The 22,066-nt window shown below is 40.8% G+C and overlaps 3 protein-coding genes across 5 annotated transcripts; all 3 read left to right on the forward strand.

Moving 5' to 3' along the window:
* The first annotated feature begins 4,911 nt into the window (after positions 1 to 4,911).
* LOC115664691 (aluminum-activated malate transporter 10-like) lies at positions 4,912 to 6,937 on the forward strand. The gene is made up of 6 exons (XM_030586585.2): positions 4,912 to 5,251; positions 5,355 to 5,495; positions 5,601 to 5,873; positions 5,973 to 6,085; positions 6,183 to 6,326; positions 6,446 to 6,937. Exons 1-6 carry the CDS (start codon positions 4,912 to 4,914, stop codon positions 6,935 to 6,937), a joined length of 1,503 nt encoding a protein of 500 aa, XP_030442445.1.
* Positions 6,938 to 8,364: 1,427 nt separating this feature from the next.
* On the forward strand, positions 8,365 to 12,072 carry LOC115664692 (uncharacterized). Of its 3 annotated transcripts, none has more exons than XM_030586587.2 (5): positions 8,365 to 8,654; positions 8,970 to 9,042; positions 9,229 to 9,382; positions 10,458 to 10,499; positions 10,706 to 12,072. In XM_030586587.2, exons 1-5 carry the CDS (start codon positions 8,587 to 8,589, stop codon positions 11,584 to 11,586), a joined length of 1,218 nt encoding a protein of 405 aa, XP_030442447.2. In that variant the 5' UTR covers positions 8,365 to 8,586; the 3' UTR covers positions 11,587 to 12,072. The 3 variants fall into 3 exon arrangements, with proteins under 3 accessions (XP_030442447.2, XP_056174511.1, XP_030442446.2); XM_030586586.2 differs by having other exon boundaries at positions 8,370 to 8,654; positions 10,452 to 10,499; XM_056318536.1 differs by lacking the exon at positions 10,458 to 10,499 and having other exon boundaries at positions 8,367 to 8,654.
* Positions 12,073 to 13,918: 1,846 nt separating this feature from the next.
* LOC115675539 (plant UBX domain-containing protein 10) lies at positions 13,919 to 19,212 on the forward strand. Its single transcript, XM_030598253.2, has 4 exons — positions 13,919 to 14,880; positions 17,945 to 18,115; positions 18,295 to 18,498; positions 18,667 to 19,212. Exons 1-4 carry the CDS (start codon positions 14,065 to 14,067, stop codon positions 18,895 to 18,897), a joined length of 1,422 nt encoding a protein of 473 aa, XP_030454113.2. The 5' UTR covers positions 13,919 to 14,064; the 3' UTR covers positions 18,898 to 19,212.
* The last annotated feature ends 2,854 nt before the right edge of the window (positions 19,213 to 22,066 follow it).

Consider the following 22,066-nt stretch of genomic DNA (forward strand, 5'->3'; position numbering starts at 1 on the left):
TAGAAAAAAGTAGAGTCACAATCCCTGCTAGCAGATGAAATTTAACATACATTAAAGCTTGGAAAAATTACCAAAAAAGTCCTTAATTTATTGCATTTGTGCCAATTCAGTCCGAAACATTTCAATTTAGCCAATTTAATCATAAACTTTTTGACGATTTGCCAATTTAATCATTTTGGTTAATATTGACCGGAAGCCATTGATATGGACACCGGTTATCCTATGTGGTACGACCGGCGCTGACATGGATTATTTTTTATAATATTTTAAAAAAATTCTGAATTTTTTATAATATTTTATTTTGTTTATTTTTCTTTCTTTCTTTTCCTTTTTTTTTCTTTCTAAGCTCGGCAATGTACCAACCCTCACTGACCATAGGCAAGGTTGTCAGCCATTGGGTGAGGGTTGCGAAGCCCTCGCCCAGTGGTCGTCTGGGTGAGGGCTACAACCCTTGCCTACTGATGGTAAGGGCTTTGCTGCCCTTGCGATATTTGGGCGACGGCCAGCAACCCTCACAGGATTTTGTAGAGAAAAAAAAGGAAAAATAAAAGAAAAGAAAAATTATAAAAAAATTCAAGATTTTTTTGAAACAAAAATTATAAAAATCGTCTAAGTTAGCGTCAGTCGTTCTATGTGGCACTTGCTCGTGTCCACAGGAGCAATTTTCTACCAAAATTGGTTAAAATGACTACATTAGTAAATCATCAAAAGGTTTAGGCCTAAATTGGCTATAGGCTGCGCATGGCAACTTGCCAAATAGTGTTTGATTCTGTTTTTTGTTCCCGTAATCGCTTTGGGAATAGAAATCCGTTTGTTTAATTTTTTGATTCGGGCACAAATTCTTGCAAATTTGTGCCCTTAATCGCTTTGGAGCACAATCAAGAATAAAAAAAATAGTTTCTTAATTCGGGAACAAAAATGAGAATAAGTATTTTTTTTTCTTTTTTGGTTTTTAATATAGCTTCTAATGTCCGGCGCGAGGGCCACCCTCGTCAGATCGCGAGATTCAAATATTTTAATAAAAAAATATTATTAATAAAAATTTTACCGGCCATGGCCGAAACCGTGCCATGGCGAAAAAAAAATTATTATTAATAAAAAATTTACCCGCCATGGCCAACCACTGTGCCATGACGAAAAAAATAAAAAATATTTTTCAATAAAAATATTTTTTTATTAAAATATTATTAATTAAAAAAAATTATAAACAAATATTTTACCGGCCATGGCCAGCGACCAGGCCATGGCAAAAAAAATAAAAATAATATTTTACCGGCCATGGCCAATGACTAGGCCATGGCGAAAAAAAAGAAAAAAATATTTTCAATAAAAATATTTTTAAAAAAATTATTAATAAAAAAATTATTTATAAGAAAATTTTTACCGGCCATGGCCAAAAAATAAAAATTTATTTTTAATAAAAGTATTATTAATTAAAAAATATTTTACCGGCCATGGCCAAGAAAGAGGAGAAGAAAAAGAAAAGAAAGAAATATTAAAATATTTAAAATGTTATTAAAATATTATTAATAAAAAGAAATTTTATGCCGTTACCAAACGCCTTCAAATGCTTAGAATCGCTTCCGGGCACGTAATAAAAAGAATCATTTCGACTTAACTGCTCCCTGATGTAATTGTTGTCATGCGCACTCCTAAAAGGTTATGACTAAATTGACATAAATACAATATATTTAGGACTTTTTTTAATAATTTTCCAAACAAAGTTTTCTTAGATATTTTCACTAACTAGTGCACAAGTTGTACTAAATTTTGTAAGTCGTTTCGTATTGTGATGGATTACCTTCCGTGACCACAACACTAAGTACTGAATGTTTACGCCATTTCAATTTTCGCGCTTCATTTTTTTAATCGATCCCTTTCCTTACTCTCTATTTGCACTCTAACCGGATCTTTTTCTCTTCTTTGATTTGCAATAACCCAATTCAAATTTGTACGTGCCAACAGAATAATGCATTGTGTCGTTAATGTGCTTATGTATACACAATCTCTTGAGTGCCACAAGATGGAGAGCTACAAAAAGGTTACAATTACCTTTTAACTTGGCCTACTCATGTTAGGATAAGTGCTTCATTACGTACATGAAAGTCACATAAGGCAAAAATACTATTATTAAAAGAAAGTAGAAAAAGGAAGAAGCGTGGGGAAAATTATCAATTAGTCCTCAACCTATTGCATTTGTGTTAATTCGTTCTAAACCTTTTCAATTTGGCCAATTAGGTCCCTAAACCTTTTGCAAACGGCCAATTCGGTCCTTTTGGCCGGTCGCGCGACGTGGACGCCGGCCGGCATCACGTCAGCCGGCCAGCGGCCACGTTAGCGCCGACCGGCCAAAAGGACTGAATTGGCTGGTTTACAAAAGGTTTAGGACTGAATTGGCCAAATTGAAAGGTTTAGGACTGAATTGGCACAAATGCAATAGGTTGAGGATTGAATTGGTAATTTTCCCAAGAACTGTGTGGGAGATAGAAGACAAAAACCTTTTTGATAGTTGAGTTTGCCTTTCAAAATCAGTGGATTTGTGGAAAGAATTCAATGGGAAAAAGGAGATAAGTGCTCTTTTATTTTCGTTTCAAGTGAAACCAGTGCAAGCCACCTGGATCGAATTTGTTCCAGTAGTGCTCAATGTTGGGAGCGTGCCGCATAAGTCCGAGACCATCGTTTGAGAAGATTGCTAAGGGAGAATCTAAGTTCGAGGTCATTAACACTGTGAAGGCTGCCCAAAAAATGAGATTCCTTCCTCTTGGAGATCCAAATCTGAGTCTATCCGCTACTTGGAAACTATGTTGTTCACGAGATTCATTCCGATATATATTGGGAATGGCCATTTTTTGGGAGCGCACAGTATAAGTACGAGACCTTCATTGTCAAGGGAGAGAGCTTAAATTCAGGCTCGTCAACATATTAAATTAGACCCACCTTCATTAAAAGATTTAAGTCAATCAGTTATAAGTCAATTATGATATATTAACTGTTCCATATCACATCAATTTTTCGTTGCGGAATTTCTAACAAAATTCATACATGAATCTCATGAGACTATTGGACAGTCAAAATCATGACCTAAGTTGATTTTGCCGTACAAAATTAATGCTTTTGTGGAAAGACCAAAAGGAGATGAATGCTCTTTTCTTCGTTTCAAGTAAAATCAGCACAAGCCAATCGGGTTCGGATTGATCTTGTTCCACTAGTGCTCAATTCTATTGGGAGTATGGGGCAGTCCAAGTCATGACCTAATTTGCCAATAAAATTAGGAATATCATCAACTGCAAGGTGCACTAGAACAAAAGAAAACCACAGTTTAAGTTGATTTCTCCTTTTTGTTTATTTTACTTTCGGGCAACCTAAACAAATGTTTTGGAGCTTTCCTAAGACATATTGGGGCTGTCAGCTTGGTGGATATCTAGTAGATGGAGGGCTCTCTAGTGTCTTGAATGCACTATCGCCTTTTTTCTTTCTTTCTTTCACAAGAGCCTATTGGGTGCTTTAGAAACAAGATTACATATTTCTGTCCATTTAAGTCAATCACACAATGTCGATTGTTATTATTCTAAAAAGAAGAAGAAAATATACCATGATATTCGACATTCGATGATTGCTGGATTGAGTATATCAGTACATCTTATGTTGGGAACTAGGGATTTCTGGCAAATTTCCAAGATAGTGGATCTTGTTTGGGTAGAATGGGGTGCATATGTTCTATAGATGGCAGATTTTTAAGTCACTTTGGCAAATTTCCAAGATAGTGGATCTTGTTTGGGTAGAATGAGGTGCATATGTTCTATAGATGGCAGATTGTTAAGTCACTTTGTCGTGTCTGCCTCGTAATATCACCATTTGGTTTTTTTTTATGTGCTATACATTATCATCAAGACTTAGTTAGTGGGTAGGCAAGAAATGCAAAGTAGAGGATAAGTTATCAGCATAAAGAATACTTTGTATTCTCTCAGCAGAACCCATGGCCATGACCTAACGGTTAATGTGGTCCACATAAGTATATGAGGTTGACTCTGGCCATACATGTCAAGATTTGAGATTGATGATGGGGGAGAGAGACTAAGACAGGGATAAAATAATGCCCTAGTGCCCTGGGAAATTAAAAAAAAAGGACTACTTAATGCAGTAATGTGGCCAAAGTTATAGGCCATTAGGTTCTAATGTCATTGTCACAAATGTGATCGATATTGTATAAGGTATGCGTGTCTAAAGCACAGAAATTATATTCTATGACATGATTAATAGGAAACTAAGATGACATAGAAATGGCATGCCTATGTTACAAACTATTAAGGGTCATCTTACATAGAGTTTGGAATTTGGATAAACCGCTTAAACATTCCATGTTTCGTGACAATTCGTGTCATGTCATCATATTGATATCATTTCATATCATCACCAAAATATTTCAACATGATTGTAAAGTACTTTTCATTGAAAATCGTGTTAATACGTGATAGTGTTAAGTTAATCGTGTCGTGTCGCGTAGGATTAGGATTTGTTTCAGCAGATCAGTGACTTTTTTTCGAGCAGTGTTCTAGTGTCGGGTCAAGATTTGCCACCCCTTAACAAAAGAAGAAACTAAATAGTGGGAATAAGCTCAAACCGGAAAGAACAAGCACTAGGCTGATAGTTTCGAAATGAAAATAATTACAAGCAAAGAGAAGGAAAATGAAAAGTCAGTATTGCAGTGGAGGTTTCCGATCTCTAATTTTTCTATACTTGTACGTAAAAGCAGTACGTCATCATATTTCATCTATTTATAGTCCTCCACAGTCAGCAAGCCATGACCATACTAGTTTGGTGCTGCCAGATAATGCTCATCAGTGCCATATAAGTGACATCAAATTTCTGTTTCATTCAGATCAATTCCACCAGCCAAAGCGAGAAGAAAAGATGTCTCAGGCAAAGGAAATGAACAACGGACTTGAGTGGACGATAAAGATGGTGGATGGAACAACCCAAACATTGGTTCCTCACGAAGGGCCGGTCATGAAGGCTTGGAACTGTCTAGTCGGCCTGTTTTCGCGGTTCGTCTCGAAAATTTGGGGATTTCTTCTGAAAGCATGGAACTTGGGAGTCGCCGACCCGAGGAAAGTGATTCACTGTCTCAAGGTTGGGATGGCGCTCAGCGTGGTGTCGCTCTTCTACTACATGAGGCCCTTGTATGAAGGCGTTGGCGGGAACGCCATGTGGGCCGTTATGACGGTCGTGGTAGTTTTCGAGCAGACTGTTGGTAAGCAAACTTCTTATCCTCGAGATTTTCTTACTAATGATTTGATACAGTTCATGAGTATTGATCTCGTAGTAACTGGCAAATCCTAACTCTTTAACTGCAGGTGCAACAATGTGCAAATGTTTGAATAGAGTCTGCGGGACCTTTCTCGCTGGATTCCTCGGTGTCGGCGTCAACTGGGTGGCTGAACGATCTGGAGAGAAGTTTGAGCGATTGATCATTGGGGCTTCCCTATTTCTACTCGGTACATGAACTGGGCGCAGTCGCATTTTAACTGTGTTATAAGTTCATTACCTAGATATATATGCAATCCAAGCTCATGACTAACTAGTGCTTTCATCTTGGCCAGCTTCTGCAGCGACCTTCTCGAGGTTCATTCCGACGGTGAAAGCCCGGTTCGACTACGGCGCCATGATATTCATCCTCACCTTCAGCTTGGTCTCGGTGTCAGGTTACCGGGTGGATGAGCTGTTGGCCTTGGCCCACCAGAGGATATCCACAGTCATCATTGGGACTTCCCTGTGCATCATCGTAAGCATGCTCGTTTGCCCCATTTGGGCCGGCACCGAGCTGCACAATCTGATCCTCCGGAACTTGGACAAGCTCTCCTGCTCTTTAGAAGGTAAGCATCAGAATGGAAATGACCGCAACTAATTCTTAGTGACCTAACTTGCATCTTTCTGAGAACTTTTTGACGCGATTCCTTTTCTTCCTTTTCTAGGTTGTGTCATCGAATACTTTGATGGTAGTATCGAAGGCGGCAAGAATGAACCTATCAAGAACTTACAAGGCTACAAATGCGTGTTAACTTCAAAAGCAACAGAAGAAATTATGGTATGCAATCTAACCAACAGTAGCATGATGCTTTCGACGACTTGTGGAAGTTTGCCTTTAGGTTTCTAATTCCCTTTTTAAATTACTTCCTTTATAGGCCAACTTTGCTAGATGGGAGCCGGCGCATGACCGTTTCAACTTCCTGCACCCGTGGAAACAGTACCTCAAAGTCGGGGCATCGATACGTCGATGTGCATACTGTGTCGAGGCTCTCTATGGTTGCATCTATTCAGAAACTCAGGTAAACTAAGAATTCTTCAGTTGGTATGTAGATGTCCCATTCATATGGATCTTTGTCAAATTTCAACCCGAATTCTTCAGTTGGTATACGGTGATAAATTGGAACGTGCATTTTAACAGGCCCCAGAGTCGATAAAGAGCCATCTTGCGAGTACGTGCTTGAGAGTGAGCTCCATATCTTCCAATGTCATAAAAGAACTAGGGAAAGCAATCAAGGCAACGAGGAAATCGTCGGCGATAGATTTTGCGGTAGGACAAATGGATGACGCTGTGAAAGACCTCCAGAGTTGCTTAGCAGATCTTCCTAATTTGCTTCTTCCATTACCATCACCTGAAGTAAGTGGCACAGAGAGTGAGAAAGCAGAGAGATCAGCCGCATCATTGGCTACAATGCCACTGTTGGATGTCGTCCCGCTAGTGACTTTAGCATCTTTACTCATCGAAATTGCCGGAAGAATCAAAGGAGTTGTGGATGAGGTTGAAGGATTAGCGGAGTTGGCCGAATTTAAGCCCGCAGTCGAGGAGAAGTTGAAACACAATCAGCCCACGAACGGAATCACTCTGCAGAAACAGAATGAGGAGGGAACACAGAAGGCCCTTGAGAGGGTATGAATGACAAGAAACAAATCTTTTCACACCAATTGATTTGGTTAAGTTATCACCGATCAAGATCATTTACATGTTTACAATATCAAGATTGACCCCCAGGTAATCTGTGAAGAATCGATATAGTTCCAAATAATGAATCTCAGAATCAGAATTAGTAGAGATCTCATATGAAAAAGTCTGTTGGGATATGGATCAAAGTTTTAGGTGGGGCAAAATTTGATTGCTGTTTCACACCACACAAGAGCAAGATGATCTATCACAAGGAATTAATGGTCCAGAAGATCTGTAAATAAGAGAGACGAAAAAAGTTTCTTGGTTTCCAAAAAAAATTCTTGAAAGCAGACCAAGGTGAGATAGTGTTTGTTCTTGTTTCCAACCAATCGATGATTGGTGTCCATTATTCTGGTTTGAGCATGTTAGGGTACTTAATCCTTAATATCGTGGCACCAGATGTAACAGTACTGTTTGGTTAGATGTTTCCAGAGTGGAACCTTTTCTTTTTATGGGTTAAGTCAAATTTTTACTGTCACATCAACTTCATGAAACGACTAGTGCCTATACATAGCCAAGCAAATTGAAGCATACAAAAAGCAATAATCTTCCACCAAATTACAAGAAATCCTGCCCAGGAATAGAAGACAGAGTACAATGGAAACTGCAAACTACTACTCCTAATCAAAATTCATATGGCACTTAGTACATATCTCAGAAGCCAAGCTTGAATGAATCGTTTTCCTCGATGGCTTCTGCCCTTCGATACTGACTTTGACAGCAAAAGCAACCGTCTTGAATACAAAATTCACAGAAGGAAGAATTTGGCTGTGCAACAATTCATTACGAGCTCTAGAGATGGAGCAAATACACCCAATCCAAGCCAACCTCAACACTCGGGATTCAAGACTGTTAAGATTTGGCGCACAATCACGAGGAAATAGATAGTAAAAGCAAAAAAAAGAAGTTGAGACACAAGGTTTCTATCCTGGTTCACCTTTAAACTAGCGCTACGTCCAACAGAAGATTCCACTATAATTAGCACATCGCACATCTATGTTACATCTCTCCATTACAAAAAAATGAAAATATATATGACAACAGTAGCGATTCATGGGCACAAACCTAAATTGCCAAAAAATTACAGACTCAAAATATAAAAGCCCTTTGGCTTCACGGGGCGCTGCACCCTACGACCACTGTCGGGGCAGCTCCCCGGACCCTACCTGCTTAGCATTGAGCGGTTGAGCAGGATCCCTCCTGTCGATGGAGAGTATGAATCACGGCTCAACAAAAGTAGTCCCCTTCGGGATGGGATGTTGCTTGATCCAAGTTATTTCCAAGTTCCAGGTACCAGGAGCACTGTCGACAGCACACAGTAAAAGACATTTCCTCCACGTTTGAGAACAGAAATAGCACTCAAAGAGAAGAAATTATCCCGGCCCACGGTCCACGCACGCACAAAAACGGCGCTCTCCTTTTCCTGCTTTTGCCCGCCCGAGAGCAGCTTCTTCTTCTTCTTCTTCTTCCCTGCACGGCAAGACGCTTCCGGTGTCTTCGAAAAACGCCCGCGTTCTCTCTTTCCGCGACGAAGAAGAAGGTGGCGAAGTAATTTAATCAATCGCAGAGAGCAGCGCCCAAGCGCAGCCCAATCGCTTCCGATGGCCGACGCGGTTCGGTCGCCCGCTCCTTCCCCTCTCGATCCTCCTTCCCGCACGATCTGCCTCGTGTACGTCCCTTCCTTCCGCTGTTCCACATCCTGCTGTCTTTTAACTTCGTTCGTTTGTTGATGGGCGTCGGCCACCGGTTCGGCTGCACGATGCTCGTTGCTGGGTATCGATGGCGGCGCGCTTCTGTTCCCATCCGTTGGAGAACTTTTGAGTGAAATACTCTTAGCTTTCCCTTTTCTTTTCTTGTTTTTACCCCCTTTTCTTCCGGTGGGCTCATTGCAATTCTGGATTTTTCACGGTTTTTTTCTTTTTAGTGGGTCTGTTGAGTTTGAGCTCGGCGGCTTCTTGACGTTGTATTTTGGATTCGTGGGTAGGTGCCAGAAACAATTCTCGCAGTATACTTGCCCTCGATGTAACTCCCGGTATTGTTCCCTGCAATGCTACAAGGTAAAATAGTACTGCCGATGATGAATACTTCGAACCATGTAGCAATCGAACTCGTGCGGTTTCTCGAATGAATTTCTTTCCAGCCGTTTCTTGCTGGAAACATCCTTAATTAATGAACTGATAGAACAAGCTCTTGGCGCCTTACCGGCTCATATGGTTGGCTTTTCATCTTATTCTGTGTTACAGTCTCACAGTGTTAGATGCACGGAATCTTTCATGCGAGAGAATGTAGTCCAGGAGCTGCACCACGTCCAATCGGACGATGTGACCAAGAGAAAGATGTTGGACATACTTAAAAGACTCCATTCAGAAGAGGAGGAAGACAGTATGGATGAGGACGGTATGTACCTAGATATTTAATTGTCTAATTGAGACCGGTCGGTAATGATTGGTAATCTACATGTTCTAAACAATTGGATTTCTGTGCAGTGTAGATTTTATGTATAGGCTACTGAGTACCGAGAGAAGTGCTGTACTTTCTAGATGCATATCCATTGAAAGTGGTCTATTAGGTTTATCTGAGACCTTTTTCCTGGGCTACTACTTTTCCTTGCAATCTGAAATATTATTTTCTTTTCATAACTGCAACAAGAAGTCACAAGTACTTTAAGTTGCCTCTTATATGTAATATGATTGATGTGCTCTTTTGGCAACATGAATTGCATATTAAGATTTAAGATCACAAGAGATGGTTGCCGGTTGCGTTTCTGCGAAACATAAAAAAGTAACTGATTGCAGTAAAATCTTGTGCAAACCTCATAACAATATGTGTCTGATCTCCTAACTCGAGCATAAGGAAGTGGGTGCACAGTGCTAAACCATTTACTGGGTTTTGTTATTTGTTTTACAAGTCTCTCGTGGTTATTGTGTAATGTCTTTTGTATAGTGACAGTGTATTATTACCTAGACAAAAATTATAAAAATATCAAATAATTCAAATGATAGAGACCTGAGAGCCATGGCTTATTGTTTGCATCGAACTGCTTGTATGCTGGTCATGTGGGGTGTGCTTTTTCTCAAGTGGTAAGCATGCATACTTTGAGAGCTTTAATTTCTACCTAGTTTCATCAATATCTGTAACCAATCCTTTTATATACTGAAACCGGTGATTGTGCTTGGTTACTCTTTGCATTAAACTTTGTTTATGACTATGGAAAACAAGAAAATATGAAGTCGACTTGGGGTGGCATACAGGTGAAGATTTGGAGCCATAAAAGTAGGGTAAAAGACCACTGCAGTACCCTTTCTTTTCTAAATCTGTAAATTATGGAAGTAAATTTAGATTCTGGTATCAGTGTTATATAACAATAGGAAAAAGGCGACAGTCTAGGGTCCTGAATGAGAGCTTTATCTTGGCCTTTTACTTTTTGCAAACAAAAGATTTTAACTGATTGTTTGTTTGATGTTAGGTGAAGATTCGGGCCTCTCTGAGGAGATTATAGAAAAGATTTTATCAGGTACTGTTTTGCCTCAATGGAGACAACGTTTTGGATATGATGCTTATGTACAAATCAGGTTTTTCTCCCCTTGAGCTATGATTCGTCATGCGAAATGAACAAATTTGATGATTCAATATGGTACTGGTACTCGTAATGTTATGCATATTCTTGCATTTGCACTTTGTGTGAGATGATGCAAGCTGTGATGCTATGGCAATGCACAGGTGGACAGATCAGTTTGGACGATCTATCTACGGAAGAGAAGAAACGGTTTCACAGAGCTGTGGCATCTGGAGAACTGAGCAGGATGATTGATCCATGGGAACCATGGTGGTTGAACCCTTCTGCTGGAAAAATACGTCTTAGCCAAGACGGGACTCAGCTTGTTCAACCGCTTGCTAGGGATGAAGAATCAGGGTTATCAGATGCTGATACTGGTAGTTCCTATTTGAGTGACATCCCTCCTGGCCCTGACACTCCATTACTGCCACTTAGCAAGCTTAGCTCAACACCGCCCTCTCCACTTCTAGCTGTTCACTTGGTCGACATCGTATATAGCTACTGTTTCACGGTTCGCCTCTACAATGGAGATTGGCAGACAGATGTGGTGGGTTCGTCGATGGTCCTTCTGGGTGTGTCTTCTGTCCTGGGTCAAAGTGGGCAGCCGGAAACCATGCTTGAAGCTTTATCTTATTGCCTAGAGCAGACTTGTTCTCCAGCTTATCGACATGTGGGTGGCTTAAAATTTGGGATAGCTCTTATAGACGATGTCGTGAGCGTCCTTTCTCTTGGAACCCCTGCTTTAATCTGCCTTCTTAGCGACCTTCAGAGGCTTGTTCAGGCTGGAGAGAGGGAATTGAAGCTAGAGAAGCCGAAGAGATCAAGGAGGACAGAAGTCAAGAATAAGCTTAAGCTCGCCGAAAGGAAAGTTTATTTCATCATGTGTTGGGTCCATGAACAGCCCAAGGAGGCTTGGACTTCCTTAGCAACAATTGTAGCTGCCGAGAAAAAGGCAGCTCTCGTTCATGAAGACGGCAAAAGGGTAGAAAAAAATGGTGATAAAGGCGTAATCCGGGGAAAGACTTTGATCGAGGAGGTCGAGTAGTGCCGCATTATTTGCCTAGAGTATTGACCTTTTGCTGGCGGAGTTTCTTTGAAGCCGCCATTCCAGTGCAACCTGTCAGTTAGGTGCACATCTTGTCTATGTCGGGATCTCAGGAAAGAAATCTGAAGATCTTTACGGTTTCTTAGTTTTTGTTGGTTGGGATGCACACGACAGAAACCGAGGCGAAAGTCTCTGGGATCAAGAGCGAAGAATGTAGTGGAGTTGTCTAGCTGTGTGTGTTGATTCGCCAAAAAGTTAACCAACTTCGTGTTAAACTGATTAAGCAACTGTTGCTTTCAGCTTCAGGTGATACCGCGATAGGCTTCTGGTTCTTCATTGCTGCAGTATAAATTACAGGTGAGAGATCTTATCTGTATCTAGGACTCTCGAGTCTGGAAACAATATATGTCCATGGTCGAGCTAGATTGAAATTCTTGAAATTTTCCAATGGGAACCAAATGAAGAAATCCTTTTCTGTACGGCAAATCAATTAATTGGAACACCAGAACTAGACCTCTTCCTCCAAATATACTATAAAAGATAGATGCTTTGCTTGGCTGAAATGGGCATATACCCAAAGACAGGAGCATTATCTTCTCAAAGGCCCAAAAGGGTTTCTCTTCTTGCGGGCACGCGTACCAATACGCGGCCTTGCGAGTTCGACGACAGTCGAGTCATGCGGAATCACTCCTGTACTGTCTATACGTCAGGGTATGGTGTCCCAACCCCCAAAATGGTGTTCTCGTGCAAAGGGCACCCAGATTAGGTGTTTGTATCGCAACGAATTTGATGACTCAAGAGCTATAATTCCGGAATCCGATACGCTCGCGATCTTCGAGCTTGAAGTGCAGCAGATTTCGTCCGTTCAACGTATGTCAACCTATAAATCGTGATTGTTTACTTTTTGATCCACTGATGAAAATCTTTGGAGTTGCGGTATCCATAATAAGGGATTGTAGATTTATGGTCTTTTCCGAATACTTAAGTTTTCTTTGCTTTGGTGTCTGTAATACGTTTTTTTTTTCCTTTGCTTAAGGTAATTACTGGATGAAAAACCGGGAGGTGAAAAGGGTCTTTGGACAATTTACCCTCTTCCTCAAACTGAGACGCGTTACCATGTTTATGTACAAAAGTATCGCCTCAAGCATCCTTCACAGGTTATTACAGGAGTGTAGGAAGCATGGGTAGTTCGGAGGCTTTTCCGGTTTGAATGCCGCACGAAGAGCATGAGCCCGATGACGGAACGGCAAGACCTATGTTTGAACGGCCGATATCCATTCGTGACCAAGTTTTGTATCTATTTACAGCACTCTTGTCAAGAAAAAAATGAGTCCATTCGCTATGAACATCACCCTTTTTTCCAAGTGATTGTTCATTATAACGCGTATTTGGCATACTTCTACTGGTCCATTCGATTTTCTTTTTTGCTACAATTTTTAGCTATGAAGGAGCGTTTGTCAATTTTTAGCTTATCAATGAGTCATATGGGTAGCTGCAAGGTACGAAAAAGATTCATTTTTTTGTTTTCACATCTTTAACCTCATTTTTTTTTTATGTTTTCATGTCCCGCTTCAAGTTGGACACTCGATCTAACTTATAGTCGCGGTATTTTGGAATTGAAAACCGCGATCGAATTGTTGAAACCAAAAAGGATATAGAGAAACTTTGAAGATTTTGGTGAAGAGCACACAAATACACAAACGAGAGAGAATAGCATTCAAAATTTCTTTTTGCGTAGACTTTACACAGAGAAAATACAAGCTTAGCTTTATAAGCTTTTTTCTACACGTTGACAAAAATGGGGACGGGACATGCCTGTTTATACTACTCCTAAGGCAGTGAAGTTTTATTCTTTACTAAGCAAATTTGACTCGTCAAAACTTGACGATCAAGTTTTGAATCATCTTACGGCAGAAAATTATAAATCAACTTGCTCCTCAAGAAAAGTTACAGGAAGAAATCGAAAAAGATTTTAATATTTCTAACAGCGCATGGTGGTCACGACCCATCGCGATATCGGGAATGGCTGCCAAGGGAGGGATCGCCGGAGAGCCCTGGGAGGCCCGTCCAAAGACGGCCAGCCTCGGCCGCGGCCGTTTCGCCAGTTCTCCGCTCAGACACGGGAGGACGGCTCACCGACAAACCTGCCCGTTCCTCATTGACTTCCGCAAAACCGGTTGGGAGTCGGGTGGCACTCTCGTTATTTCACGCCGAACCGGAGTCCAGTTTCGGCATTTCCGCCCCCCCACCACCCCTCCGAGAGAAAGCGCAATCCATCCCGAAACGAACACTCCAGTCCTTCATTCCGGCCTAAAGCCCGAGTTGCAGAAGACGAAGAAGACGACGACGACGAAGAAGAAGACGGAGAAGGAGAAGGAGAAGGAGAAGGAGCAGTTAGCGCGCGCGCACGCTCGTCTCGTTGCTTGTATTTCGCGATCTCTCTGCAATTCGCTCGTTCATCGATAGAGAGGGAGAGAAATGGGCGATGTATCCGATAAGGTGGCGTATTTCCAAGCGATCACGGGCCTCGACGACGCCGATTTGTGCACCGAGATCCTCCAGGCCCACGGCTGGGACCTCGAGCTCGCGATCGCCTCCTTCACCGGCTCCAACCCCCCCGACGATCCCCCCTCCGCGTCCTCCGCCGCCGCCGCCTCCGCGGGCGGCGCGGGCTCCGGGAATCGGCGGCTGGAGGTCGGGCCGCCGTCCGCCCCCGCCCCCGCCCCCGGGGGGCCCAGCCTGACGTGGAGGCTGATCACGTTGCCGGTCTCGGTGATTTCTGGCGGCCTAGGGTTAGTTTCCGGCGCGATTGGGCTCGGGATGTGGATAGCCGGCGGCGTCCTGTCTTATTCCCTCGGGATGGTGGGGTTGGGTTCCGGCTCGGGACGGGGCGGCGGGGAGGCCTCGGCGAGGTTGGTCTCGGTGTCGGCCGCGGCGGCCGAGGCTATGGAATTCGTGGCTTCTTTCGAGAGGGAGTATGGCGCGGCGGCAGCGGCGAGGCCGAATTTCGTGTCCGAGGGTTTTATGGATGCCCTGCAGCGGTCGCGGAACGAATACAAGTTATTGTTCGTGTACTTGCACTCGCCGGATCATCCGGACACACCGCATTTCTGTGAGCAGACTTTGTGCAGTGAGGCGTTGGCGGCTTTCGTGAATGAGAATTTCGTTGCGTGGGGTGGGAGCATAAGGGCCAGCGAAGGGTTTAAGATGAGTAATAGTTTGAAAGCATCACGGTTCCCCTTTTGCGCTGTGGTTATGGCTGCCACTAATCAGAGGATTGCTTTGCTTCAACAGGTACTTCTTTCTTGCTCTTAATTGTTGATATAGAAGTGCAGGGCGATTTCTTCTTTTAGAGTGTCTGGAGCAGAAAAGGGCTAAGTTGTTTATAGTAATGGTGATCCGAATGTGAAATATGTTTGACCATGAGAGTTTGTTTTAGCTGCCTCAGTAAGGTGTAGAAGCAGTTGCAGCGAATAATATGTACTGTTTTAAATTCTTAAAAATACTTGCTTATTGCTGAGCTTGTTGAAGGAGAGCAGACTTGTCCCCCAAAAAATCGACAAGATAGGGCATGGGATGTTTTGAGAAAGATAAAAAGGAACATAGATTAAGTGGCATGTGGGATGGATAGTACTTTATCATGTTGGTAACATTGGTTAATTGGCGAAGCCTTTTTCCTTCAACCAGAAAATGGTGATGGGCATATAGCTTGTTCTGAAAACCATCTTTTCCACTCTTCAGAGAGCAGAAACTTTCCCTAGGATGAAGCATTTCGAGCATATTATTTTGTTGAGTGATTTTGCAAGGTCTTAAGATTATAGACATGATTCTATCACTTATCGACTCCTAGGGGTAGAGGGAAAACATGGGGGAAATAGAACGTAAAGGTTGGTTGCTACTTTGCTAGTTTGGCACTTGTTGGTTCGGTTGGCTGATTAAGGTTTTGCTTTGAGGGAAAAAAGAATCTGTCGTAAACTGTTCATATAGGAGCTGGTTAGTTGATTTCATTGGCATCCTTGTTTGTTATGACTGGGATTGTTGATGTTAGGTCAGGCAGTGTCTGTTGGAAGATTATTCAAACTACCCTCAAATTTGTAATTTTATCAAAACGTCATCTTGCGTTAGTGAGATTTTATTCTTGATATCTGGTCATAGTCCATTCCATTGTAAGTGGCAGAATCCACCAGAAGTGCTTTTAAGAACTTCGTCATCTCTGTAACTATTACCAAGATACAGGCTAGTGCTGTTAGTTGTTTGCATGGTCCATATATCGTTGAGATCGGTAATTATGTCTGCTCCTAGGAGTGATAAGGAGGATATCTTGCTTGTTCTTACTCGAAAATGAATTGCGATGCTTTCTTATTTTCTTTTCCGACATTTTTTCTTTGGGCTTCGATTCATGTGCTTATTGAGCTTTACTCTTGCAATTGCTACTTCTCTTTTAAGTTTTATGGTTCGATGTTTAGGGGCGAAGAACTTGATTAGTTGATAGCAGTCACGCAATAGCTTAAGGACTGTTAAACGATGTCCTGGAAGGCATTTGCTTTGAATATTTCTCTTTTGCTATTCTTCAGTATCGTAGGACATTGTCCTGGACAATGCGAAGGTTGGGTAAATAGGTCTTGGCTTGTTCTGTTATTCTACTCTTTCTATGTTTTAAATGTAATGTCAAGGCTTTTTGTGCGATTTAGAGTCAGAACTTGTTCTTGGGGGGACACGGCAATCTCAATCTGTTGTTGGTTGGTGCCATTATGTTACGATAACGGTGTTCTGGATGTGTGCTTGTTCTGATATAATTCTTCGTTTTCCAATTGCGGATTAACTGGTTTTATTCTAATATTTGGTGTCATATATCATGTAAATGGGGCATAACAACTGTTGGCGAAACTTTATTTCAATTTTGGAGTTGATTTTATTTATGTGATGACTTGTTAGCATGGAAACATATCCTGACAAGTTTTTGGCCCCAAGACTCTTTATGAATGGACATGTGCTTGAAGTTATTGCCATATAGGTTCTTAAGTTCCTGAATTGTCCCTTTTGTGACCCCTTTTTTTTCTGCGAAATGGTTGAAAGTCCAATTTAAAAGGAAAAGGTATTAGATGGAGGGAGGCTAAATATGTGTAAATCCTGAGGAACTTTATATGGAAGAGAGATGGGATACTTCAACGCCCCGTATGCATTTTAATAGATGTTCGGATGGAGCATAAAATGACAAATGGGAATAAAAAGATAAGAACCACACGTGACACAAGACATCAAATGGCCACGAACAACTGAAACCTGGCTTTGTTTTCATGTAAGAAGATCAAACAAAAACACTTAAATTATTAAGTGGAGGAAGACTACATGTGTGTAAAGCCTAGACAACCTCCATAAACAAGTTACGTGGGATATTTTAACTCAAAATAATTGCCTACTTAACACAAAGTCTCGATGGTCCTTTGAAGAGCTTATAGTGTTATAGGTCTTTTGGATATATGTGTGTAATTATTCAGTACCAGTACAAAGTGTTGAGATTATAGCGTCATAGGTCTTTTGGAGTGCGCAACAGAAGCACCTTCACTTGGGAGATCACCAAGTGAAAGCCCAAGCTCGAGCCAATCAACATATCCAATTCAATCTACCTTCACTCAAAAGCTTAAGCCACTAAGTTATGTGCCAATTGGGATATATTAACTATTCCACATACACTAATTCTCCGGCGTGGGACATTTTCTAATAACTCACACGTGTATTTTAACACAAAAAGCATTGAGATTCCTGATTTTTCCATTTTCAGTGGAGACTCTCTTTGTTTGAAGTTTTATTACCAACAACCTAAAACACGTATTGCTTGGGCTTGTTCACTATATACTTTTGGAATTAGTTTCCTCACTGTTTTCTTAATATCTTACGGGTAGTCGTGTCATGAGGAACTAGTTTTGCATTTGAAATGCAGAAATTTGCTTTGTCTGCCATAATTTTGATTTTTCCAACTCTGTAAGTATATTGTGGACTTCCTGTTTGTTATAGAAGTATCAGTGTGGACTATTGCCTTACGTAGGTTTGCCTCTTCCTCCCTCATCATCTATCAGTTTACTTTAAATTCCTCGGAAGATCAACTCTCGGTATTGATTGCAGATAGCCAGGGAGAATGCCATCCCCAATTGAGTATTGAATGCTCCCCACCTTCATATTTGTACATATATAATGAATTATGTCTGCACTTGTCTTCTAAAAAGAATTGAGACTTTTTCAATCAAATTTCTTTACTAAGATGGAGGATTGAGTTTTCCTCATGTCAAACTCCCTCTCCATTAATTCAGATTTATAGTTCTTTTACTCATAATTCAAGCATATGTATTTCCTCTTGCAGGTTGAGGGCCCAAAGTCACCTGAAGAAATGCTTATGATACTTCAGAGAGTGCTGGAAGAAAGTGGCCCTGTTCTTGTTTCAGCCAGACTTGAAGCAGAAGAAAGAAGGACTAACATGCGGTTGAGGGAGGAGCAAGATGCCGCTTACAGAGCAGCTCTTGAAGCAGATCAGGTAGATTACTGGATGAATTAGTTTCGGTTTCTTTTGGGTATTTCATTATGGTTAGGAGGAGACTGATTTTTATTTTCTCACTAGAAGTATCTACTTGCTTGATAATTGTCCTTGTGGGGCCTACTGGCACTCCCATTGGCCCTAATGATCTCCTTTTTACCCTTTCTTTTCCATATCAGGCTAGGGAACGGCAGAGGAGAGAGGAGCAAGAGCGTTTGGAGAGAGAAGCTGCTGAAGCTGAAAGGAAGCGCAAAGAGGAAGAAGAGGCTCGTGAAAGAGCAGAGCACGAAGCCGCTGAAAAAGCAGCCGCGCTAGCTAAACTTCGGGAGGAGAAGTCCTTGTCTCTTGGGGCGGAACCTGAAAAGGGACCAAATGTAACTCAGGTAAGTTTCCTTTCCTATATGCGAAGTCTTCTTCCTTTCTTGTTATTCACTGTATTATACCCGTCATAATGGCTTTAAGTCCTCCTAGACTCCTAATACTTGGATATTTTTGGGGAGTGGTGGTTTCTTCTCCTTGCTGAATGTCTGTGATCGGGTGTTGATTGTTAGGTGTTGGTGCGATTCCCTACTGGAGAACGCAAAGAGCGGAGATTTCACAGTGACGCCACAATACAGTCACTGTACGATTATGTCGATTCTTTGGATTGCTTGGAAATGGGGAATTACACCTTGGTCTCCAACTTCCCTCGCGTGTCCTATGGTTCGGACAAGCACTCATTGTCATTGAAGGAAGCAGGATTGCATCCTCAAGCCAGCCTTTTCGTGGAGCTAAACTCGTGAGGAGAACCTGATATCATACTTTGTGATTAGTGACAGTCCCAAAAGGAAATTGCAGCAGTAGAAAATGTTATATCCCCATGCTTTCCTTTTCCAAGTTGATAGATCTCACATAGATCTTTCTTTTTTCTTTTTCATGTGCTCCTTGTTCTTCTTTTTCGGTCCACATCGTGTACTCCTGTTTCTCGATAAATTTCTGGTTCGATCCATCAGCTGGCGTCAACTGAAATAATGTTTGGTCTTGCTCCTTAATTTGCTCTGGGGATTGCTGGTTAGAGCTTCTATTATTATTATATAGCAGGCAAAGAATTATCATTATATTGGTTCTGTCCGTCCATTTCTTGAATGCAATAGTCAATTGATGGTAGGAAAGGTTTTTCTTCTCAAATGCTTGGTTTGTATAGCTCATAGGCGATCATGTTTCACCCCTTTTCGTTCTTGTTTTCGATACGTGTATTTTACCAATTAATAGGTGATCAACTAGAGCGTGTGACATTTCCATGTCCATGAAACTGCATAATTTGTTTTTCCATATCGAAAGGGAATACTCTCTCTGTCTCAAATTCTTGGAAGTGCCATGATTGCATGGCAATGGTTTTAATTTCAATGTTTTTTTTTTTTATCTTTTCAAAGAAATGTACCCTGATAATGCTTCATTCACTATGGAAATCGTTGAAGAGATTGCAGAGAGATACCAGAAGGTCGCAATTTGATTTACCTGAAAATTTTCAAAAAAATAAATTGGAGTTTAATAAAGTTACAATTTTTCTTGTGTATTACGAAGTGGAGGTGTCCACATTAATTTTTTCCCTCATATCGAGTGCCAAAATGCGAGCCACATCGCGCTCAATGACTTTACTTTTTTTTAATATGACGACGGAATCAGTCGGGGCTTAACGTTACTCGTTAATTTTCCGAAGGTTGTCAATGTGGATCTTGTCTCGTTTGCATCTTGCTTTTCTTTTATAAACGATAAATCAGGAATAAAATTTAGTGAGGAATCAATGAAACTTGAAAAAAATAAAATAAAAATTGTCTTGTGAATTTTGCGACAATCATTTTGCAACAATCATTTTCAGATGAACCTGGGACGTCCTCGTTTTCAGGAAAATGGTCAAGTCTGCTTTTTTGAAGGACAGTAAAGAGAACAAGAAAGTTAGTTCGAGGTTTCCCATCTATCTATCTCGCTCTTGTACTTGGTAAACTTAATTCACAAATGTCTTTTTTTCTTTTTTCTTTTTTCTTTTCTTGCCAAATTCACAACTGCCGCATTTGCATCTTCAAAATGTTCAACTCGACCGAAATCTTATCTCTAATTAAAATGGTTTAAAATGTGCTTTCGATTTTAAATGTGGGTTTTACTTACCATGGCTTTTATTTAAAAAGTTTGCAATCTCCCAGTTTGAAAAACACAACATGAAACTATAGGTAACAAGCTTTCAAATGTACAAGAAATTGAGTCAATTGGATCTCAAAATGTAAGAGCAATTGATGATTCGAAAATATGGTTACTCTCGAGAGAGACATGATTATACTAGGTGGTTTTTGAGATTACCCCCTCTATGGCGGATTTGACGAGAAGATCTCGTCACAAGTTTTCCATTGGCATAAAAATCATGCAAGTCTTACATTAGACAAAAAGTTAAGAGCTGAAAAGAATTAGTTCCACAAAGTTTTTCATATTTTAATTACTCTTCAAAAAATAGTTGTCTTCTTCATGTGCGGTGTTTTTAAGGATCCTTGATTCCTTACCAAATGAATGTCTAACGCTTCGATGTCTGTCGGATAAAAAAAGAGAGTAAATCTCATCCATTGATCATAAAACTTTTGAATGTTTGTGTGTGACGATTTTTTGTATACCAATTATGAAAAAATTGCAAGGAGTTATGACTCAAGAATCAAGTTTTCGAGAGACCATACAACTATCAGTTCATGTGATAATCGGTTGGACATGTGAGATGATAACTGGTCGAGCATCTCACCAGTATCCAATGATCAGAGGCCTTGATGGATTAGTCCATCTAGGGTTTGTCAGTCATCTCAATGCATGGGAGTTTTTGCTGTTTTGAAAAAAAATCAACTTTTTTTTCTCTCTATACTTGAAATTCTTTTCTTAATTCACCCTGAAAGATAGAAATTACTTTGACGCAGTATTCATCCCCCTTTTCCTACGACACTAGAAGCACATCAAAGAGCTCTAATATCTTGAACTCAAACTACACACAAGTTCTCCTCATGATTCCCAAGATTCCTCGTATTTTGATAATTGATTGTCGCATGCTCTTGAAAGGATTATGACGTGCATACAAGTTAGACACGAAAAAGGCGTGTGACCTCTTTCATCAACAAGAAGAAATCTCGTTAAGATGACCAATAGAGTTGATCATGACTCAATACTAAACCGTATTTCAAAGATCGATTCTCGTTGCAATCGAGAGACAACTCCTCGAGGCCATAATCCACCTAAAAAGCCTCTTGTTTCTACAACTTCTCTCATTGGTCATGGGACCGAGATCCTACTATGATCACTCAGATAGTCGAATGCTCAAAAAGATCCGCAAACCCAACAACACCGCAAAAGAGAAAAAAACGAAAACCCATCAAATTGTTCTTAATGCCAACTAGGGGTGTGCAACCGAACCGAGTTTACATAGAAACCGGATCAGCCCACCCGAAAAATAGGTCTGGGAACCGGTTACTATTTGAACCGGTCCGGGAACCTGTTAAAACCGGTCCGATTTTCGGTTCCAAGTAAAAACTCACTCGGACCGATATTAGAACCGGTTTTATATGGAGGTTCACTTGCAATTTTATAGGGCCAAAATTCAAAGCATTATATCAGGAAGGATGAGGGAGGTAATCATTATTTGCAGATAGTTTAACTCAAGGGCTTGTAAGCATTATATAGAGCAATTTCCTTTTTCTTAAAATTTTTGTTCTATAACGAAGAAACTACATATCCAACTGAAACCTATGCTGTTTTATCACATCCATTAAATTATTGGGATTAAGATAATATGCTTTTGTATGAATACTTAAGATTGTTTGCACAATCAAACTTATAACTTTTGATTTGAGTTATAAGTTTTCCTATTTGTTACCAGGAAAAAATGAAACCGAAAAAAGGAACAAAAAAAAAAAACAGGTTCTTGCGTAGACCTTGAAACCGGAC

Source organism: Syzygium oleosum, unplaced genomic scaffold (assembly GCF_021117445.2).
Source record: "Syzygium oleosum isolate NSW1041296 unplaced genomic scaffold, Sole_v2.1 Sole_v2.15, whole genome shotgun sequence".
Lineage (NCBI taxonomy): Eukaryota > Viridiplantae > Streptophyta > Magnoliopsida > Myrtales > Myrtaceae > Syzygium > Syzygium oleosum.

Bases quoted from the DNA above. Each gene is read 5' to 3' on its own strand.
- LOC115675539 (XM_030598253.2), top strand. From the start codon at position 14,065: ATGGGCGATGTATCCGATAAGGTGGCGTATTTCCAAGCGATCACGGGC. The intron at 18,116-18,294 runs GTAGATTACTGG...TTTCCATATCAG, and splicing joins CAGCTCTTGAAGCAGATCAG to GCTAGGGAACGGCAGAGGAG. The intron at 18,499-18,666 runs GTAAGTTTCCTT...GTTGATTGTTAG, and splicing joins AGGGACCAAATGTAACTCAG to GTGTTGGTGCGATTCCCTAC.
- LOC115664691 (XM_030586585.2), top strand. From the start codon at position 4,912: ATGTCTCAGGCAAAGGAAATGAACAACGGACTTGAGTGGACGATAAAG. The intron at 5,496-5,600 runs GTACATGAACTG...CATCTTGGCCAG, and splicing joins GGCTTCCCTATTTCTACTCG to CTTCTGCAGCGACCTTCTCG. The intron at 6,327-6,445 runs GTAAACTAAGAA...GCATTTTAACAG, and splicing joins GCATCTATTCAGAAACTCAG to GCCCCAGAGTCGATAAAGAG.
- LOC115664692 (XM_030586586.2), top strand. From the start codon at position 8,587: ATGGCCGACGCGGTTCGGTCGCCCGCTCCTTCCCCTCTCGATCCTCCT. The intron at 9,043-9,228 runs GTAAAATAGTAC...TCTGTGTTACAG, and splicing joins GTTCCCTGCAATGCTACAAG to TCTCACAGTGTTAGATGCAC. The intron at 9,383-10,451 runs GTATGTACCTAG...GTTTGATGTTAG, and splicing joins AGACAGTATGGATGAGGACG to GTGAAGATTCGGGCCTCTCT.